Source organism: Stegostoma tigrinum, chromosome 5 (genome assembly GCF_030684315.1).
Source record: "Stegostoma tigrinum isolate sSteTig4 chromosome 5, sSteTig4.hap1, whole genome shotgun sequence".
Taxonomy (NCBI): Eukaryota; Metazoa; Chordata; class Chondrichthyes; order Orectolobiformes; family Stegostomatidae; genus Stegostoma; species Stegostoma tigrinum.
The window spans coordinates 59,744,849-59,763,781 of NC_081358.1; the positions used below are offsets into that span (position 1 = coordinate 59,744,849).

Genomic DNA, 18,933 nt, shown 5'->3' on the forward strand with positions numbered 1-18,933 from the left:
GGGACATATTTAACTCAATCTTGGTAACTGGAAGAAGTACTTTAATGGCATAGAATCACATAGAACAGAAGAAGCATTTCAGTACCTCCAGTTTGCACTGACAAAAAAACTACTTAAAAATCTACTTTTATTTTATGTTCATGGTCAAGAATTTTATTTTATGATAGTGGAGTTGGGGGATGAGAACCTGCTATTACAACATGGTTAATGTTTTGAGTCCAATATGACTCTTTTGAACTGAAAGAAAATATAAATGAGATGTTTTGAATTGCTAAAATAGTTAGGATGAGGAAATGGGAAAAAAAAATGTAAGGTCAGGGAGAGTTTAGAGGGCAAGGGAGATTAGACATCAGAGATTAAAGATGCTACAGTCAAAGAAAAAGGTGAAGGGAGTGGTAATAGTTGTTGGGAAGCATATAGCCAGAGGTGTTAGTGACAGAACACAGCAGTAAGGTACAGGCACTGGGGATAGAAAATATCAAAATAGAGAATAGAGTTCACGATCTGAAGTAATTAAAATCTGGTAATGTACATTCCCAATCACTTTGGCCAAACTTAGCAGCCAGGTCATGACATTGACAAGTTACAAGTTTGAAAGAAAGGAAGTACCAGAATATGTTGGAAAATGCTCCAAATCTTTCTGCTAGAAATCTGACCCAGGTTTTCCTGTTTAGGCACATAAGCCACCATGAGTCATTTAAACAAGGCAGCAGACCCAATATTGCCCAATTTTGAGGCTCTGCTAATCCGAAATTGCCTAGATGAAACTAAAACAGAAGTTGTGGAAGAAGCTCACTAGGTCTGGCAGCACCTGCAAAGAAAATCAGAGTTAACATTTTGCGTGCAGTTATCATTCCTCAGAACCCAGACTTAAAACGTTAACTCTGATTTTTTTCTTCAGAAATGCTGTCAGACATGCTGAGCTTTTCGAGCAACTTCTATTTTTGTTCCTGATTTACAGCATTCACAGTTCTTTCATTTTTATCATAGATGAAAGTTCGGTTTATCAGACACATTGTTCAGTAGGATTTGAAGTGTTAACTCTGCTTGCTCTCTACAGCTGCTGCCAGACCTGATGAGTTTTTTAAGCAATTTCTATTTTTGCTTCACTTTTCCAGAATCCACATTTCTTTGTTCTATTAATTTGATAATCTGCTGGTGGTGATGATCTCTGGCTGATGATTCAACACAACAGGAAAAGTTAGATTTTAATGGATTGCAATTTCACTGCAGATGCAATTTCACCTGGGTGATTTGTGCAGAATGTAAGAAAATGCCATTCACAAACTCTACCATTGCCTAGAGGATGGAGGAGTACAGTTAATCACTGCTCCAGTGGAGCAACTTACGAACAGGCCTATGGAAGAGAAAGTATATTTTGGTCAAGTAACCTATTACAAAAGGAGAATAGTGAACATGTAATGGACTAAGACAGTCCAACACTTTGCATCTAGAACATAAACTCTTAATTTAGTGGTAACTGTCACGTTAGGTTGGAATTGCTTAGAGCTAGAGGTGTCAGCTCACAAGATAAAATCAGCTCTGCCACAACACCAAAAATCTTGATTCTGGTTCAAACATGAAATGTAAATTCTCCCATGGGGCTTCAGTGATGACACGGAGGCCCTGAATTTATTTCCCAGTCTTTCAAGTCAAGTCACCGTGGTCTTACTAGACCAGAGGGCTGCTCTCTCAGAGAGCGAGAGCGATGACTAGTGGTTATTTAACCCGAGGGCCACTACACCTTGGGAGAGGGGAGAGGCTAGGAAGTACAGTCCTTCATGGTATTTGCAGCCAGTGCGGGATTGGAACCCCACACAGTTGGCATCACACTCTCCCACTTCACAGTTAAACATCAAAATTCACCATCAACTCTTTCAAATAATCAACAGCTACTTTGCGAATGTACTGGAAGATATTTGTGGTGAATAAACTCTGCAAGGTCTCAACAATGTGGCAAGGGAGGAAATCTGAGAAATAAAGCACAGTTTGAATTGTTGCATGCAAAAATAAACTCAAATTTAATTTGGTCAATAAAAAGGCAAGTAAAGGAGCTTTGAATGTATAATTTATTTATAAGTATTTGATTACTCAGTTACACAAATGCATTTTTTTCAACATTGAAAAGTATATTTTCCAATAGGTACAATAAAACACAACATTGTATTAGCTCATTTGAAATGGCTTCTTTCCACATTATACAAAATGCATAGTCAGTCACATCAGAAATCTTCACAATTCACTAAGAAACTTGCCGATGGGTGCAATGATGAGATTTGGACAGAAATGATTGTTGCACCTAAGCCATCTTACTTAATTTAGTACAGTTATGGGAAATCAAATGACAAACTTGCCAATTCTCTTCACCACAAAGGAACAACCGACATCTTCAGAAAATCATTTTCCAATTGTACAGTGACACAAGCACTATTGCTGGTAGCATCCATGTACAGTCAGAGTCCTAACCAAATGGCACCATAGTTCACTAACAAGGGTAAAACATCAAATATTTATGATGAACAAAAAAAAAGCAACTTCATGTTGATCAAGCATTTTGTGTCCAAAAGAAGATAATTTTCTTTCGACATTTTTTGGCACAGTTTATCTCAGCCACATGTTTGGCAGACTTAGAGGTGGGTGCAGATGGCAGCAGACAGTCTCCATTGCTGGAGAGCTTACACAGACTAGACCTGGGAATGCAGTTCATTCCTATAGAGGCAGGAAGCCAAGTTACATGAATTACCCAACTTGGAGAGATTTTAGAGTGTTGTGGCATTTTTTGCGAGTGGTAGAACAGCCCACATAACATGGAGAGGTGACCAACTCAGTGCAGCTGCCAAATGCAAGAGGCTTCTGGAAAAATGATCATGCAGAGTTGTAGTAGCATTTCTTGGGAAGTTCGAGAATCAGCCACCAAGTCTTGTTTCAATTTCCTGAATATTGACATCACAGTTGTATTGTAGTGGACAAAGTACATTTGATGAGATGCACAGCATAAACCACATGCAAAGGATTGTTTTGATATTATTTGGATGTAAAAAGCATGGAAATGAATCTGGGCATTATCTACGAAAAGGATATTCTGCCTCTCAAGTGGAGCCATACAACTCAATGCCAAAAATAAATAAGCTTCTAGTCCAATTCACATCTATAGATCAGCAGGATCCCAAAGTCCTTCCAATAAAAGAATTTCATGCCCAGATCCAAACAGTCAGACTTTTCCTACACCTTCAGGAAGGGGTAGGAGCATTTGATTTATGCCCAAGAACAGCTCAATTAATTTTGGGTCATCAACAGTGGCCCTCAAGTAAGTTCCTGGAGCAGTGCTGGAGTGGGGAACAGGTAGTGGGACAATGATGCAAGATTAACAATACAGTGGCACTGGAGGTTGGATGGTGGCAGAGGGGCAACTTCTACACCAGAGAAGTATTTTGTTCATATCTTTTTAAATACCAGGTGTGCATGCTGGAATGGATAGAGATAGAGGAAGCTGATGTGCTGAAAATTTTGTCAAACATTAAGATTGACAAGTCGCCAGGCCCGGACCAGATTTGTCCTCGGCTGCTTTGGGAAGCGAGAAATGCAATTGCTTCGCCACATGCGAAGATCTTTGCATCCTCGCTCTCCACTGGAGTCGTACCTGAGGACTGGAGAGAGGCAAATGTAATTCCTCTCTTCAAGAAAGGAAATAGGGAAATCCCTGGCAATTACAGACCAGTAAGTCTCACGTCTGTCGTCTGCAAGGTGTTAGAAAGGATTCTGAGGGATAGGATTTATGACCATCTGGAAGAGCATGGCTTGATCAAATACAGTCAACACGGCTTTGTGAGGGGTAGGTCATGCCTCACAAACCTTATCGAGTTTTTTGAGGATGTGACTAGAAAAGTTGATGAGGGTCGAGCTGTGGATGTGGTGTATATGGACTTCAGTAAGGCATTTGATAAGGTTCCCCATGGTAGGCTCATTCAGAAGGTCAGGAGGAATGGGATACAGGGGAACTTAGCTGCTTGGATACAGAATTGGCTGGCCAACAGAAGACAGCGAGTGGTAGTAGAAGGAAAATATTCTGCCTGGAAGTCAGTGGTGAGTGGGGTTCCACAGGGCTCTGTCCTTGGGCCTCTACTGTTTGTAATTTTTATTAATGACTTGGATGAGGGGATTGAAGGATGGGTCAGCAAGTTTGCAGATGACACAAAGGTCAGAGGTGTCGTTGACAGTATAGAGGGCTGTTGTAGGCTGCTGCGGGACATTGACAGGATGCAGAGATGGGCTGAGAGGTGGCAGATGGAGTTCAACCTGGATAAATGCAAGGTGATGCATTTTGGAAGGTCGAATTTGAAAGCTGAGTACAGGATTAAGGATAGGATTCTTGGCAGTGTGGAGGAACAGAGGGATCTTGGTGTGCAGATACAGAGATCCCTTAAAATGGCCACCCAAGTGGACAGGGTTGTTAAGAAAGCATATGGTGTTTTGGCTTTCATTAACAGGGGGATTGAGTTTAAGAGTCGTGAGATCTTGTTGCAGCTCTATAAAACTTTGGTTAGACAGCACTTGGAATACTGCGTCCAGTTCTGGTCGCCCTATTATAGGAAAGATGTGGATGCTTTGGAGAGGGTTCAGAGGAGGTTTACCAGGATGCTGCCTGGACTGGAGGGCTTATCTTATGAAGAGAGGTTGACTGAGCTCGGTCTCTTTTCATTGGAGAAAAGGAGGAGGAGAGGGGACCTAATTGAGGTATACAAGATAATGAGAGGCATAGATAGAGTTGATAGCCAGAGACTATTTCCCAGGGCAGAAATGGCTAGCACGAGGGGTCATAGTTTTAAGCTGGTTGGTGGAAAGTATAGAGCGGATGTCAGAGGCGGGTTCTTTACACAGAGAGTTGAGAGAATGGAATGCGTTGCCAGCAGCAGTTGTGGAAGCAAGGTCATTGGGGTCATTTAAGAGACTGCTGGACATGCATATGGTCACAGAAATTTGAGGGTGCATACATGAGGATCAATGGTCGGCACAACATTGTGGGCTGAAGGGCCTGTTCTGTACTGTACTGTTCTATGTTCTATGTTCTAATTTGTGACTAGCAACAGCCAGATAATTGATCACAGGGAACTAATTTCTCAAATGTTTCTTCAACATGCAACAAGTCTGTCATCAACACAGGGCCTAGTAACCATTTTAGGTGCTGGGGCACCTACAGTCTGTTTCCTATAGATGTGTCGTTGAGGTAAAGGAAACCTCACAACTCAATTGGTATACTTTGCTCTTACTTTTCACTAAGGGATGAGAATTCCTACCAAAGTTCTTTCAATGCAAGTTACATAATTGTTGCAATTATTTTGTTTTAAAATTCGGTTGTATTAGACTGCAATTTGACATGAAGTAGTTCCATCATCTGTTCCACAGAATGTTCAGTGATCCATTGCAAAATAGCGGTATAGGAGAGCCACAGTCAAGCCAGCTGCTGCTGGGATTAGCCAACTGGACCACCAACTGCAAAACAAAAACAAACTACCACAGAATCAAAGGCATTGTCGTGCAAGAATGAAAGAAAAAAAATGCTGGAGATCACAGCAGGTCAGGCAATATCAATGGAGAGAAAGCAAGCTAACGTTCAGTTTAGATGACTTATTAGCAGTGGAAGAATCGTTTGGATTTACTAGCTTTCAAACACTTGCTAATGGATGCATATCTTCACTTTCACTTTAAGCAGAAACAACCAGTACAAATTCACCTTCACATTTACAAGCAAATGCTACTGAATGCGCATATACTTAAAAAAATACATTAACAATATTGGCACAAATGGCGAAGGAAAAACAAAATCACACCCCTTCTTCGTCAGGTGTAATTCCGAGGTCAGTGTTGGTGAACTGGACTCAAATATTTTAAAAAGTCAGTGAGGTAGAATTGGGGAGGGAAGAAATGCTTTTGGAAATGCTTTTGCAAGGACAGTTCTGAGAATACAATAAATAATATATGTCTCAATTTACCAGGCTAGTACCGTGCAAAAGCAAATGGGGAAAAAAAGTTTAAAATTACTAGAATTCAATCAAATAGAATTGTGCAAAATTTGTTGAATTATACGAAATCATCCATTTCTCTCTAATTTAACCTAGGAACCTTGTCAGTTTTCACTACTGAAAGTCCATGAGGTCAAAATGCATTCTATTGGTCACTGGCAAACAACTAAGGTTCAAACTTTGTTCAAGATTCGAAAACCAATGCATTATGAGGGCACAATGTTGATTTCATTAAGTAAAAAGGATATTTATTAACAAACAGTGTCATACCTGTACTCGGACTCCACTACAACAACATTAGGCTCCTGTAACAGAAAAGAAAGTCGTCAATGCAGGAGCATAAATAGTCTCAAGCAGCAAGATTTCACTTTCCAACAGATAAAATAACATGAAGGAAGTAGTCAGCTGTGCTCTTTTATTTCTCTAAATACCTGCTCCTCATGCATTTGGAAATGTATGAATTTTTTTTAAAAATTCTTAACAGGATGGGGGAGTCGCTGACCGGGAGAGTATTTATTGCACATCACTAATTGCTCAGCAGATGCTGGCAGTGAGCGGACTTCTTGAACCTGCTACAGTCCCTTTGTTGAATTTAGGCCCACAGTGCCCTTAAGAAGGAACTCCCAGGATTCTAATCCATTGACAGATGACTGCTGCCATCACCTGCATTGAAAAGAGAAAAACCACTTGGTGGTCAAACAAGCAGCGGCTCTTGTCTTAAGCAATATGTAGTTTATTGCAAGATAACCAACAGGCACAAGTTACGTGCAAGGCAAATGTCAATGGTTCCTTGGAATCAAGGGTGATGACTGTCAGGCTAGGTGACTCTTCTGATGACACAGAAGCCCAATTTTGGACCCATATGTTTTTCTTCCCCCTTTTGCTTCCACCAACTTACTTCTCCTTCCTTCTGCTACCATCATTCTATTTTGTTGTCAAGTAGCTGAGGTTCAAAGTGAGTTGCGCTTAGGTGGATTAGGAGATGCATGCCTAGCAGTCAGCGGTTTCTTCCTCCCAATTAGTGTTTGGTAAGGCAGATCAGACGTTGCTCTTGTTTGGAATGCAGATGGCATCGCCATATCAGCTTCCTGACCATTTCAGGGCATTGAAGTGATCTAGCACTGGAGTCTTTCAGCAAGATGCTTCATGAAGGAAGAGAGAGGCAGCCTACCAAACTGCCTGTAATTGCCACTCCTTTTGGTCATTCTTTGAATCTTCATTAAACTACTTTTGAAGTTTTGCTTACTACTTTTGTTTCCCTTGCATCATTCTTCTTAGCCTCTCCAACATCACTTATTCAAAACCTGTTGCATCTTACACATGTTCCCAATGCTGACTAATAAAGATCACTGACTTGGACAATTAAATCCCTCTTTCTCTGCAGATGCTGTCTGACCTACTGGTTATTTCCAGCATTTTCAATTTTCAGTTCTGATTTCCAGAACTGGGAGTATTTTGCCCCTTTGTATATTGTTGTGTAAACTGCAAATGCCCCAGGTCCGAAGAACAATTTGCAGCAGGTTTGTGGCAATAAGGTCCTGGCAACATATCTAGTTACACTCTGCAGTTGTGGACTCCCGTTACCTGCAGCTCTGACTGTACCCTACATAGGGTGTTAAATGCAATTTTCCAACAACGGTGTGAGTGCAAATCACCAATGTAATGTCTATTCCACGTAAGCTAAGTTATTCATCTGCTGCATATATGCAAAGTTGTTTGTGTAGTTGAAAGTTTTTTTTGGGGTGTGGTGGTGAGTGAAGAATCAATTTTGTTGAAAAGTAGGGAATGCCTTGTATGTGAATCACAACCAATACAAACTCCTTTTAAAAAAAACAATTAATTTTGGGAACTAGGCTGACTAGTAAATACAGAATTAACACACAGTAAGAAGCTATTCTGCCCAACTGACCCAACAACTCATATGGAGGTGTCATCTACATTCCAAAGCTAATTCCAACATAGACCAACTTCTGACCAGTCTTAAAACATAGAAACATTGACTGGGAGAAAGAAGCTGCTGACTGTTAGGCATAAAACTGCAAACCACTTTTCAGCCTCATAAATTGGAAAGTTAGTGATTATACTCCCCATGATCCTTAGCTTCTGATCTGCTCTTGTAGCATCTGAAAAGACTCCAGTCCTAGATCACTTCAAATGTTCTGAAATAGTCCGGAAGCTGATATGGAGGAGATGCCATCTAAATCCCAAAGCTAATGCCAAACTAGACCAACTTCTAATTGGTCAAATCTACAGTTTCTAAACAGCTACTTTCATTAGAAAAGGCAGTCTGTCCCTCTATTTGAGTATGTTTGTTTTTAAAGCAAATATCAAGTCAGAAGACTCAAAATGAAAATTTGTTCAAAAAAAAACCTAGCAATAGATGTGCAGAGACTTTGAGGCATGCTGGATAGTGCCTGTGCCCCACAGCCAAAAGGTCTGGGTTTGAGTCCCACTCTAGAACTTGACTTCCAAGGAATTTATGTGCTTAGTACAGATGAGTATTAATTTATAAGTCCTTTCAAAACATAAAAGCAGGCAGTAGGAACAGGAGACAATCCTGGTCAACTTCTGAAAATGCAACAAACCAGCACAGACATGCAAGGTCACCAATACCCTTTCAAGACATGGTACTAAAGAGACAGAGAGATTGTACTTGAAGTGCTTGGTCATTACTTGTTCTGCATCTGGATCCTGTGAGTAGGGAAATACCACACAGTCGCAAATGTACAGTTTAGAACAGTTTGATGTTTGTTGGTCAGCATAGACATGGTGGGCGGAGGGGCCGGTTTCTTTTCTGTATGACTATGACTCTATATCTCAGGGACGAGGAATGCAAATTACCTTGGAAAAAGATCCCTTAAAATCTATCAACTGCTTGCAAAATATCATTTTAAACACATTGTTAAAATCACACAGCACTTGCCAATCAGGTGACCATTGCCATCAAGAGCCCCATGATATCACCGTTACTGAATTTCCCTACTATCACCATCCTGGGAGTTACCTTTGACCAGAAACTGAACTGATGCAGCCACAGAATCTACATAACTAAACAGCATTTAAGAGTCTGGGAGTTCTATGACAAGTAACTCATCTCTTGACTCCCTGTTCCCTGCCCATTATGTTCGTGGCACAAAGTCAGAGGCTATAGAATCATTTTTGGCCCATCAAGTCCACAACAACCCTCCAAAGAGCATCCCACCCAGACTCACCCACCTACCTTATCCCTGTAACCCTGCATTTCCCATGGCTGATCTACCTAACCTGCACATTGTTGGATTGTGCAGGGAAACAAGAGCACCTGGAGGAAACCCATGGAGATGAGGAGAACATACAAACTCCTCACAGACAGTTGCCTGTGAATTTGAGGTGCAGTGCTAACCACTGAACTACTGTACCAGCCCTATTTCAGGAGAGCGATGAAACAGTCCCCACTTCCTGGATGAGTGCAGCTTCAACAACTCAAAGCTGGACACCATCCAGAAAAAAGCAGTCCATTTGATTAGTGCCAGCTTCTCATACACCTACTCACCACCGTTCTGCATAAAAGCAGTTTGTACAAATCCATGGAGGTACTGCAGTAATGCTTCAAGGCTCCATTGACAGCACCTTCCAAATCCATTACCACTTCCAGCTAGAAGGACAAGGACAGCAGATACAATGGGAACACGACCCTCAAGTTCTCCTCCAAGCCACATGTGACTTTGGAAATGTTCCTCTGTTTCTTCAGTATCACTATGTCAAAATCCCGCAACGCCTTTCCTAATGGCATTGAGAGAGTCGCTACGCTCCATGGACTGCAGCAATTCAAGAAGGCAGCTCACCACCAACTTCAAGGGCAACTAGGGATGGTCATTAAATGCTGGATAAGTCAGTGACACTGCAATACCATACAAAAAAAAAGCAACAGCTTTTATTCCAATAAAACCTTACCGGTGGCTTCACAAAAGCTCCTCTATCATCCTGCAATAAGACAAATAAAATACATGATCAAAATTTCATTTTGGAAATTCAGCAATTATTCCTCAAATGATTTTACATAAAAATAATTTATTGAACCATTGTTTTAATCTGATTTGTCTGGGACTTAGACTACCTCTCCATTTGACATTATTTGCTCAAACCTGCCGTTTTCATATACTCAATACTAAAATAAAACTTCTGAAGATCTTGTAGCAGATTCCCGTTCTGAAAACATGTATAACATATCACAAATGGCTGGACTTGGATTCAATTGGTGATGCCCTTACAAATTTGCAGACAACACTAAAATAGTAAATTGGGTTCAATTTAGAAGAATAGATAAATTAGCAGATTGTGAAGAAGGATAAGAAAAGAAAGAATTGTTGAAATGGTAGATGTTTAAATGAAATAATTAGAGGGCTATAATTAGATGCTAAATGGAAAACAAAACAACAAACAAAAACAGAGAACAGGAATAAAATTGAAAGTACATATAGAATAGACAAAAGGAACAAAACCTCCTCTAATCAAATGATACATATCTTGGGAGTAAAATAATGGAAACAGTCAAAGTGAGACAGCAAGGTGAAAAAGTTGAATATTCTGGACATGGAACATATTTGTAACCTTCATCCAGGTCTTTGAAATGTCAAATCCCCAAGATTTACCTGGCTAGAAATCCATGAAACTTTCCATCCATTGTCCTCCATTAAATCAGCTCATTCAAACATCTGCTGCCATATCTTACAACATCAGTTTTCACTCAGGCATCACACCTATCCTTGCTACATAGGAACAATGGGATGCAAAGCCTTAAAATTTAAAATTTGCAGCTATCTTTATAGTTTTGCTTGTACCTATTCATATAGCATCATCTAGTGTGAACAATTCCATTTCCCAAACTCTCTATTCCACTGACTTTGGCCTCCTGAACATCCTATCTATCATTTCCCCATTATTAATAGCTGTTCCTTCTTTACTGTAGGATGCACAACAACATAAATAAAGGACTGCCACACAGTGGACTTAAAAAGGTCCACTCGAGTAGCAGTTCCTTTAAGATGAGTGCATGAGTAGCCACTGGCTAATTACAGGGACCACGCTAATCAGAAACAGGACAGGTACAATGTAGAGGAATATTGCTCAAGCTACCTAGAACATTTGTTCTGGGATTTTTTCTGCTTTATGAAAGGCCTCTTTAGAACATAGAACATAGAACATTACAGCACAGTACAGGCCCTTCGGCCCTTGATGTTGTGCCGACCTGTCATACCGATCTCAAGCCCATCTAACCTACACTATTCCATGTACGTCCATATGCTTGTCCAATGACGATTTAAACGTACCTAATGTTGGTGAATCTACTACCGTTGCAGGCACAGCGTTCCATTCCCTTACTACTCTCTGAGTAAAGAAACTACCTCTGACATCTGTCCTATATCTTTCACCCCTCAATTTAAAGCTATGCCCCCTCGTGTTCGCCGTCACCATCCAAGGAAAAAGTCTCTCCCTGTCCACCCTAACTAACCCTCTGATTATTTTATATGTTTCAATTAAGTCACCTCTCAACCTTCTTCTCTCTAATGAAAGCAGCCTCAAGTTCCTCTTTATAAGGTCTTCACTGATCATTCCTTTTAATACACCCCTCACTCCAGCTTGGCATCCAACTGCTTCTCCTTCTATGCCTCAAAAGTGCTGTTAGACAATTTTTTTTAGAAAATGGTGCTACATTAATATTATTATTCAATTGAGATGAGTCAATAACCTCAGGATTTCTAAATTTAATTTTGAAAGAAACATTACAGATCTCAGAAGTGACAGGACTCACGGGATGAAGTTCTCCGATGAGGTATTTTTTTGTCATCTCTCGTGCATCAGTTGAATGTCCAACGTCGTCAAAAGCTTCTGATGCATCACCTCCTGCTTGCTCTTTCAGCACTTCTTCACCACCAGGATGCTGAAAGACAGAATAAAACATCTGAAGTTGGCAAATTAAAAATCAAAAAGAGGAAATAGGTATTGCTCATACGTGATTGCATCCAAAAGTAAAGATTATGTAGAAAGATCATTCATTACATCCACCCCCCAAAAAAAAACTCTGAAGCTTTCTTTCATGTAATTCCACCAAGTTTTTTTCCCAAATTTTGTTTTAAACAAACAGACTGTTAATATGGCTAAACACTCATGCAGATACAGATGGCAAAGCAAAGCAATCATGAATGCCTGTTAGCTAGTCAGAAATTCTTGACTCAAAATTTGTATTATGAATGCCATTGCATAACACCCCAATTTTAGCCTTTTGAAAAAGGATTTCTGACTTGATGCTATTAAAAGGTGTTCCAGTGGAACTCTCCTCAGTTGGTTCATTAAAGGCTGCAAATGTTGTGCTACTTTTGGAGACAGTACAATTCAGTTGACATTGAACATAGGCATGAATAACATTGGTAAAAAACTAGGAAATAATACTCTCCTGAAAGAATTAGGTGCTGGAGTCCAAATTAAATACGAAAACTCACTAGCCAATGCTCTGATTTTTTTTAAAATCGCAGTCACACTTCAATTGGCCTCAAAGGAAGCAGATTCAAGCATGGGTCACATGGGCTCAAAAGCAATGCATGGGAAGAAAGTGTTTCAATTCATCCAGTTCTGGCACCAGTACTAGGGAAAGAGGGAGCTGTTCCATGGGACTCCAATTGAGTTGGGCTGGAATTGGTGTTCTAGCAAATTTTATACCAGGTCTGTGAATAGGTGTTTGAATTAAAAGGACAAAAGGAAAGGTGAAAGAATACATAGAAATTTAAAGGAAAACAGTGGAGGCAATAAGGGCAGTATAGTGATTCAAGCAAAGGCAAGGAGAGTGGAGTTGTGAAATTAATAAAACTGTGGCAATGAAATCTATGCAAATAGGGATCACAACATTGGTGTTAAGCATAACAAGATAGATGAACTAGTGGCACAATAAAAATAATTGCTTTTGATCTAATCACTATTAGACAGATGGTTACAAGCTGGCCAAGGGTACGAATTAAATATACCAAAATGCACAATATTTAGGGGGAAGAAAAGACAGAATAGAATTTGTGGGCATTAGAGAGAGAGAGAAAGAGAGCGCGAGAGCGAGGATCTTGGCTGAGGAGATCAGAAAGTTAGAGGTTGGAGATTTGGAATAACAAGAATAAAAGAAAAACTGATGGGAGCATCAAGGTCCCTAAAAGTAGTTAGTGTTGGAGAGAGCATGAAACAAACAAAATAATGGAGTTTGCTATAAAGACGGTGAGAAAACATCATATAAACTAGACAAAACAATTGAGAATGAGAAGAATTTGTTTTGGTGACACATTCCTCAAGCATTCTACAATGTGTTGTGGAATGAATAGGAGAAAGTTGTCAAATTATACAGCTAAATTATAACAGCTAAAATTAGTAATGTAATAATAAAAGATTGCATGGTGGGTGGGGAGAAACCAAAGTTTCTGTATTAAGTTTTGACATATTCCAGTTCTAAACAAGAATCATAAACTAAACAAAACTAATTACATATGTGAGAGGAGTTGGCTAATATGGATTGGGTAAATAGACTTTTAAAAAAAAGTATTATGACAAATAAACATTGGGGACCATTTAAAACAATTCAACAAAATTAAGTGTCATTAAAATACAAAATCTGTACCAAAGAAGGTCCATCTATGCCACAGAAGGGAAGGTACGGAAAGTGTTAAATCAAAAGAGATTTCTAACGTTGCAAAGAGTAGCACTAAGCCTGATGATTGGAAATAAAGTATGACATCTATAAAGGCCAACTGAAAAATTGAAGATGAGAACAAAAAGAAAAAAGTAAATTGGCTAAAATTGCATGTTACACTGTTAGAACTTTTACAAGTGTATACAAAAAGAATGTCATTAAATATAGCAGAAATGAGGATTATGGAAATGAGAGATGTTGTTCAATTCTGCATCCGTCTTCACAGAAGATAGAAATAACATACCAGAAATAGTGGATAACCTATGATCTAATGGAGTGAGGTGGTTTCTCAAGACTAAAATTCAATAAATCCTCAGAATCTAATTGCCCATCAATTGGGATTGAACTCATTCATGGTATGTGGGAGTGGCTGACTAAACCAGCATTTATTGCCTATTCCTCGTTGCTTGATTGTCCCAAGTGTCCAAGTGTCCTCGGGTTCTAAAAGCAGTGACAGTGGGAACACTGATCAAAGATTTTCAAACCTCCTCAAATCTGAAATGATCACACTGCTTGGAAGTTAGAAAATGTTCTAATGCTATTCAAGAAAGACCAAAGGAACAATTGAACTATAAATCAATTTGATTTAGAAATCAGTCATCAGGAAAAGTGTTGGAAACTAATCAATGAATTCTGAGCAATACATTTCAAAAATCCCTCTCTGGCCTCCATCAGTTCCCAGTTTGTAGTAATAAGGTTATACTGGGCCATGTCTGACTTGCGCATTGCATTTCCATAATGATGATGTTAGCGAACACATGAAAAACTTTGAGGGAGTTCTGTCATTTGTAGAACAGAATAACACATCGTCATATTAAGCTGCATATAGTTCCTTATTTTGCAATGAACTAGTTATTATTTGAATTTACCAACGGCTCAGCAATCTCTCCAAAAGTGGACGAACCACCAAACAACACAGTTAAAACAATAAACTTGATTTTCAAATTCCCATCTTGTTTTCAAATACCTCCAGCCTGCTCCAAACCCATAACTCTCCAGGTTATCAGCACTTCTCCAATTATAGCCACTTGGGCATTCTCAATTATAAATCACTCAAACCATTGTAGTCATGCCTTCATTTCCCTACACCCAAAGTCCTTCCTCTATCTCTACCTCTCCACCTTACTTTCCTTCCTTCATGCACTTCTTATACATTCCTCTTTGACCTTGCTTTTGTTCATCGGATCAAATGCCTCCTTGTGTGGCTCGCTGTCACAGTTTGACAATGCTCCTGTAAGTCAGCTCAGAACATTCCGTTACGATAAAACACAAAACGCTATATAAATGCATTGCTATTTTTGGATATGACTAACCTGTAATGGAGACTTTGAGTAAATTGGTCCTACACTCTATAGGTTTGGAAAAATGAGAGGTAGTGATCTCATTGAAATACAAGATTCTGAAGGTATTAAAGATAACAAAGTGTGGAGCTGGATGAACACAGCAGGCCAAGCAGCATTTTTCCCCCTCCACCCACACATCAACGAATACCAGTCACGTTTGGACATCGAGCAGTTTTTCCACCACCTTCGCCTCCACGCTTACTTCTTTAACCGGGAGCCTAACCCTCCCTCCACTGACCCCTTCACCCACCTCCAACACGAGTCCTCTTCGTGGCAACCCCCACCAGGCCTCCTACCCTTCCTTGACCTCTTCATCTCCAACTACCGTCGAGACAACAACCGCCTCAACCTCTCCACCCCTCTCACCCATTCCAACCTCTCCCCTGCAGAACAGGCAGCCCTCTGCTCCCTCCGCTCCAACCCCAACCTCACCATCAAACCCGCAGACAAGGGAGGCGCAGTGGTAGTATGGCGCACTGACCTCTACATCGCCGAGGCCAAACGCCAACTCTCCGATACCTCCTCCTACTGCCCCCTCATGACGCCACCCCCGAGCACCAAACCATCATCTCCAACACCATCCATGACCTCATCACCTCAGGGGACCTCCCACCCACAGCCCCCACCCTCATCGTTCCCCAACCCCGCATGGCTCGTTTCTATCTCCTTCCCAAAATCCACAAACCTGCCTGCCCTGGTCGACCCATTGTCTCAGCCTGTTCCTGCCCCACCGAACTCATCTCCACCTATCTGGACTCCATTTTCTCCCCTTTGGTCCAGGAACTCCCTACCTACGTCTGTGACACCACCCACGCCCTCCACCTCCTCCAGGACTTCCAATTCCCTGGCCCCCAACACCTCATTTTCACCATGGACGTCCAGTCCCTATACAGCTGTATTCCTCATGCAGATGGCCTCAAGGCCCTCCGCTTTTTTCCTGTCCCGCAGGCCCGACCAATCCCCCTCCACCGACACCCTCATCCGCCTAGCCGAACTCATCCTCACCCTCAACAACTTCTCTTTCGATTCCTCCCACTTCCTACAGACAAAGGGGGTGGCCATGGGTACCCGCATGGGGCCAAGCTATGCCTGCCTCTTTGCAGGTTACGTGGAACAGTCCCTCTTCTGCACCTACACAGGCTCCAAACCCCACCTCTTCCTCCGTTACATTGATGACTGTATCGGAGCCACCTCTTGCTCCCAAGAGGAGCTCGAACAGTTCATCCACTTTACCAACACCTTCCACCCTAACCTCAAGTTCACCTGGGCCATCTCCAACATATTCCTCACCTTCCTGGACCTCTCAGTCTCCATCTCAGGTAACCAGCTAGAAACTGATGTCCATTTCAAGCCCACTGACTCCCACAGCTACCTCGAATACACCTCCTCCCACCCACCCTCCTGCTAAACTTCCATCCCCTATTCCCAATTCCTCCGCCTCCGCCGCATCTGCTCCCACGATGAGGCATTCCACTCCCGCACATCCCAGATGTCCACGTTCTTCAAGGACCGCAATATTCCCCCTCGCAGTAGTTGAGAACACCGTTGACCGTGTCTCCCCCATTTCCCGCAACACATCCCAGCCCCCGCCACAACCGCCCCCAGAGGATCCCTCTCGTTCTCACATACCACCCCACCAACCTCCGGATACAATGTATCATCCTCCGACACTTCCGCCATCTACAATCCGACCCCACTACCCAAGACATTTTTCCCTCCCCACCCTTGACGCCTTCCAGAGAGACCGCGACTCCCTTGTCCGCTCCATACTCCCCTCCAACCCCACCACACCCGGCACCTTCCCCTGCAACCGCAGGAAGTGCTACACTTGCCCCCACACCTCCTCCCTCACCCCATCCCAGGCCCCAAGATGACCTTCCAGGTCAAGCAGATGTTCACCTGCACATCTTCCAATGTGGTACATTGTATCCATTGCACCCGGTGTGGCTTCCTCTAAATTGGGGAAACCAAGCGGAGGCTTGGGGATCGCTTTGCAGAACACCTCTGCTCGGTCCGCTACAAACAACTGCACCTCCCAGTCGCAAACCATTTCAACTCCCCCTCCCATTCCTCAGATGACATGTCCATTATGGGCCTCCTGCGGTGCCACAATGATGCCACCCGAAGGTTGCAAGAACAGCAACTCATATTCCGCTTGGGAACCCAGCAGCCCAATGGTATCAATGTGGACTTCACAAGCTTCAAAATCTCCCCTTCCCCCACTGCATCCCAAAACCAGCCCAGCCTGTCTCTGCTTCCCTAAACTGTTCTTCCTTTCACCCATCCCTTCCTCCCACCTCAAGCCGCACCTCCATTTCCTACCTACCACCTCATCCCGCCTCCTTGACCTGTCCATCTTCCCCGGACTGACCTATCCCTCCCTACCTCCCCACCTATACTCTCCTCTCCATCTATCTTCTTTTCTCTCCATCTTTGGTCCGCCTCCCCGTCTCTCCCTATTTATTCCAGTTCCCTCTCCCCATCCCCCTCTCTGATGAAGGGTCTAGGCACGAAACGTCAGCTTTTGTGCTCCTGAGATGCTGCTTGGCCTGCCGTGTTCATCCAGCTCCACACTTTGTTATCTTGGATTCTCCAGCATCTGCAGTTCCTACTATTTCTGAAGGTATTAGGCAGGTTAGGCAAGGTGGGCACTGGAGAGGATCTTTACTCTGGCTGAGGAATTAAGAACATGAGCAACACAGCAGCAAGGAAGAGAAGTGATACAGCAGCAGACAGACCAGTGATGTTTAATTCAGGAGCAAGGACAGTGGTGTTAAAAAGAAATAGTTAAAGCAGGATGTGTCAGAAGTAGACACAGACACATGGTAGAGTTGTGAGGGACTCAGAAGTGAGAGCAGTGAGGTTAAAAAAAGCAACAGTGAAAGCCAGGCTCTCTTGGAGCAGACAGACACACGGCAGCATTGAAAGAGACTTGAAAGCTAAGGCACGAGAGTGTCGAGAGTGGATAGATCCCAGGAACAGAAACTGATGGCAGAGGTGAGAGAAACTTTTTAGGGATGACAGCGAGATTAGAAAGGATATTAAGGTGGGAGATGCTCCAGAAGCAGAAATACAGAGGGTGTAGCTGAGAGAGACTTGTAACAAAGTCAGTGAAATTAAAAGAAGCAGTGAAGGCATAGAGAGAAATGGAGAGGTCACAGAAGCAGACAAACTAATCACAGAACTGAAACCAAAAAATACTGCAGATCACAGCAGGTCAGGCTGCATCCATGAACAGAAAGCAAGCTAACATTGAGTCTAGGTGACTCTTCAGAGCTAAAGTGAAATGTGAAGGGGGCAGCATTTATGCAATAGTGGGGCAGGAAGTGGGGGGGTGGCTGGAGTTTTGAGGGAGAAAGGATGTTGATAGTTCAGCTCAAATGATTGGAGTATTCCAACGGCAGGACAACGGTGTTTCCAACTGCCAGATTGCAAAGAGCAGATAGTTCCAATGGGGTGGGGAAGAGCGAGAAAGCAAGCGTCAGAACAAACTCAGTAATGAGCCAGAGGTTATAAATTGCCTAGTTCGATGATGAGATGTTGTGCCTCCAGTCTACACTGTGATGCACTGGAGCATTGCAGCATACAAAGGATGGACAGGTGGGTATGTGAGGAAGACGCTGTGTTAAAAAGACTGGTTATGGGAAGGCCAGGGTCATGCCTGTGCATGGACCAGAGGTGTTCTGCAAAGCTGTTATTTAGCTTCTCCAATGTAGAATACATCACATTTGTGCAGTGAATACAATATCCAAGACTGGAGGAGGTACAGGTGAAATGCTGCAGAGAGGAGGTGAAGGAGCAGGTGTAACCACAGAAGGTGCAACATGGGAAGGTGCCGTGGGAAGGGTGGGGCGGATGGTGTTGG

The 18,933-nt window shown here is 42.3% G+C and overlaps 1 protein-coding gene across 2 annotated transcripts in view; it reads right to left on the minus strand.

The window, feature by feature from the left end:
* Positions 1-2,068: 2,068 nt before the first annotated feature.
* The window catches only part of LOC125451404 (cytochrome b5), a 45,590-nt gene continuing 28,725 nt past the window's right edge, over positions 2,069-18,933 (minus strand). The window contains exons 2-5 of one of the 2 annotated variants that reach the window (XM_048528446.2): positions 11,812-11,940; positions 9,954-9,983; positions 6,291-6,325; positions 2,069-5,508 (exon numbers count right to left, since the gene is read on the minus strand). In XM_048528446.2, coding sequence (XP_048384403.1) covers positions 5,409-5,508; positions 6,291-6,325; positions 9,954-9,983; positions 11,812-11,940 — 294 coding nt within the window. In that variant the 3' untranslated portion in view covers positions 2,069-5,408. The remainder of the gene's footprint in view (positions 5,509-6,290; positions 6,326-9,953; positions 9,984-11,811; positions 11,941-18,933) is intronic. The other variant, XM_048528448.2, reaches the window with a different exon arrangement.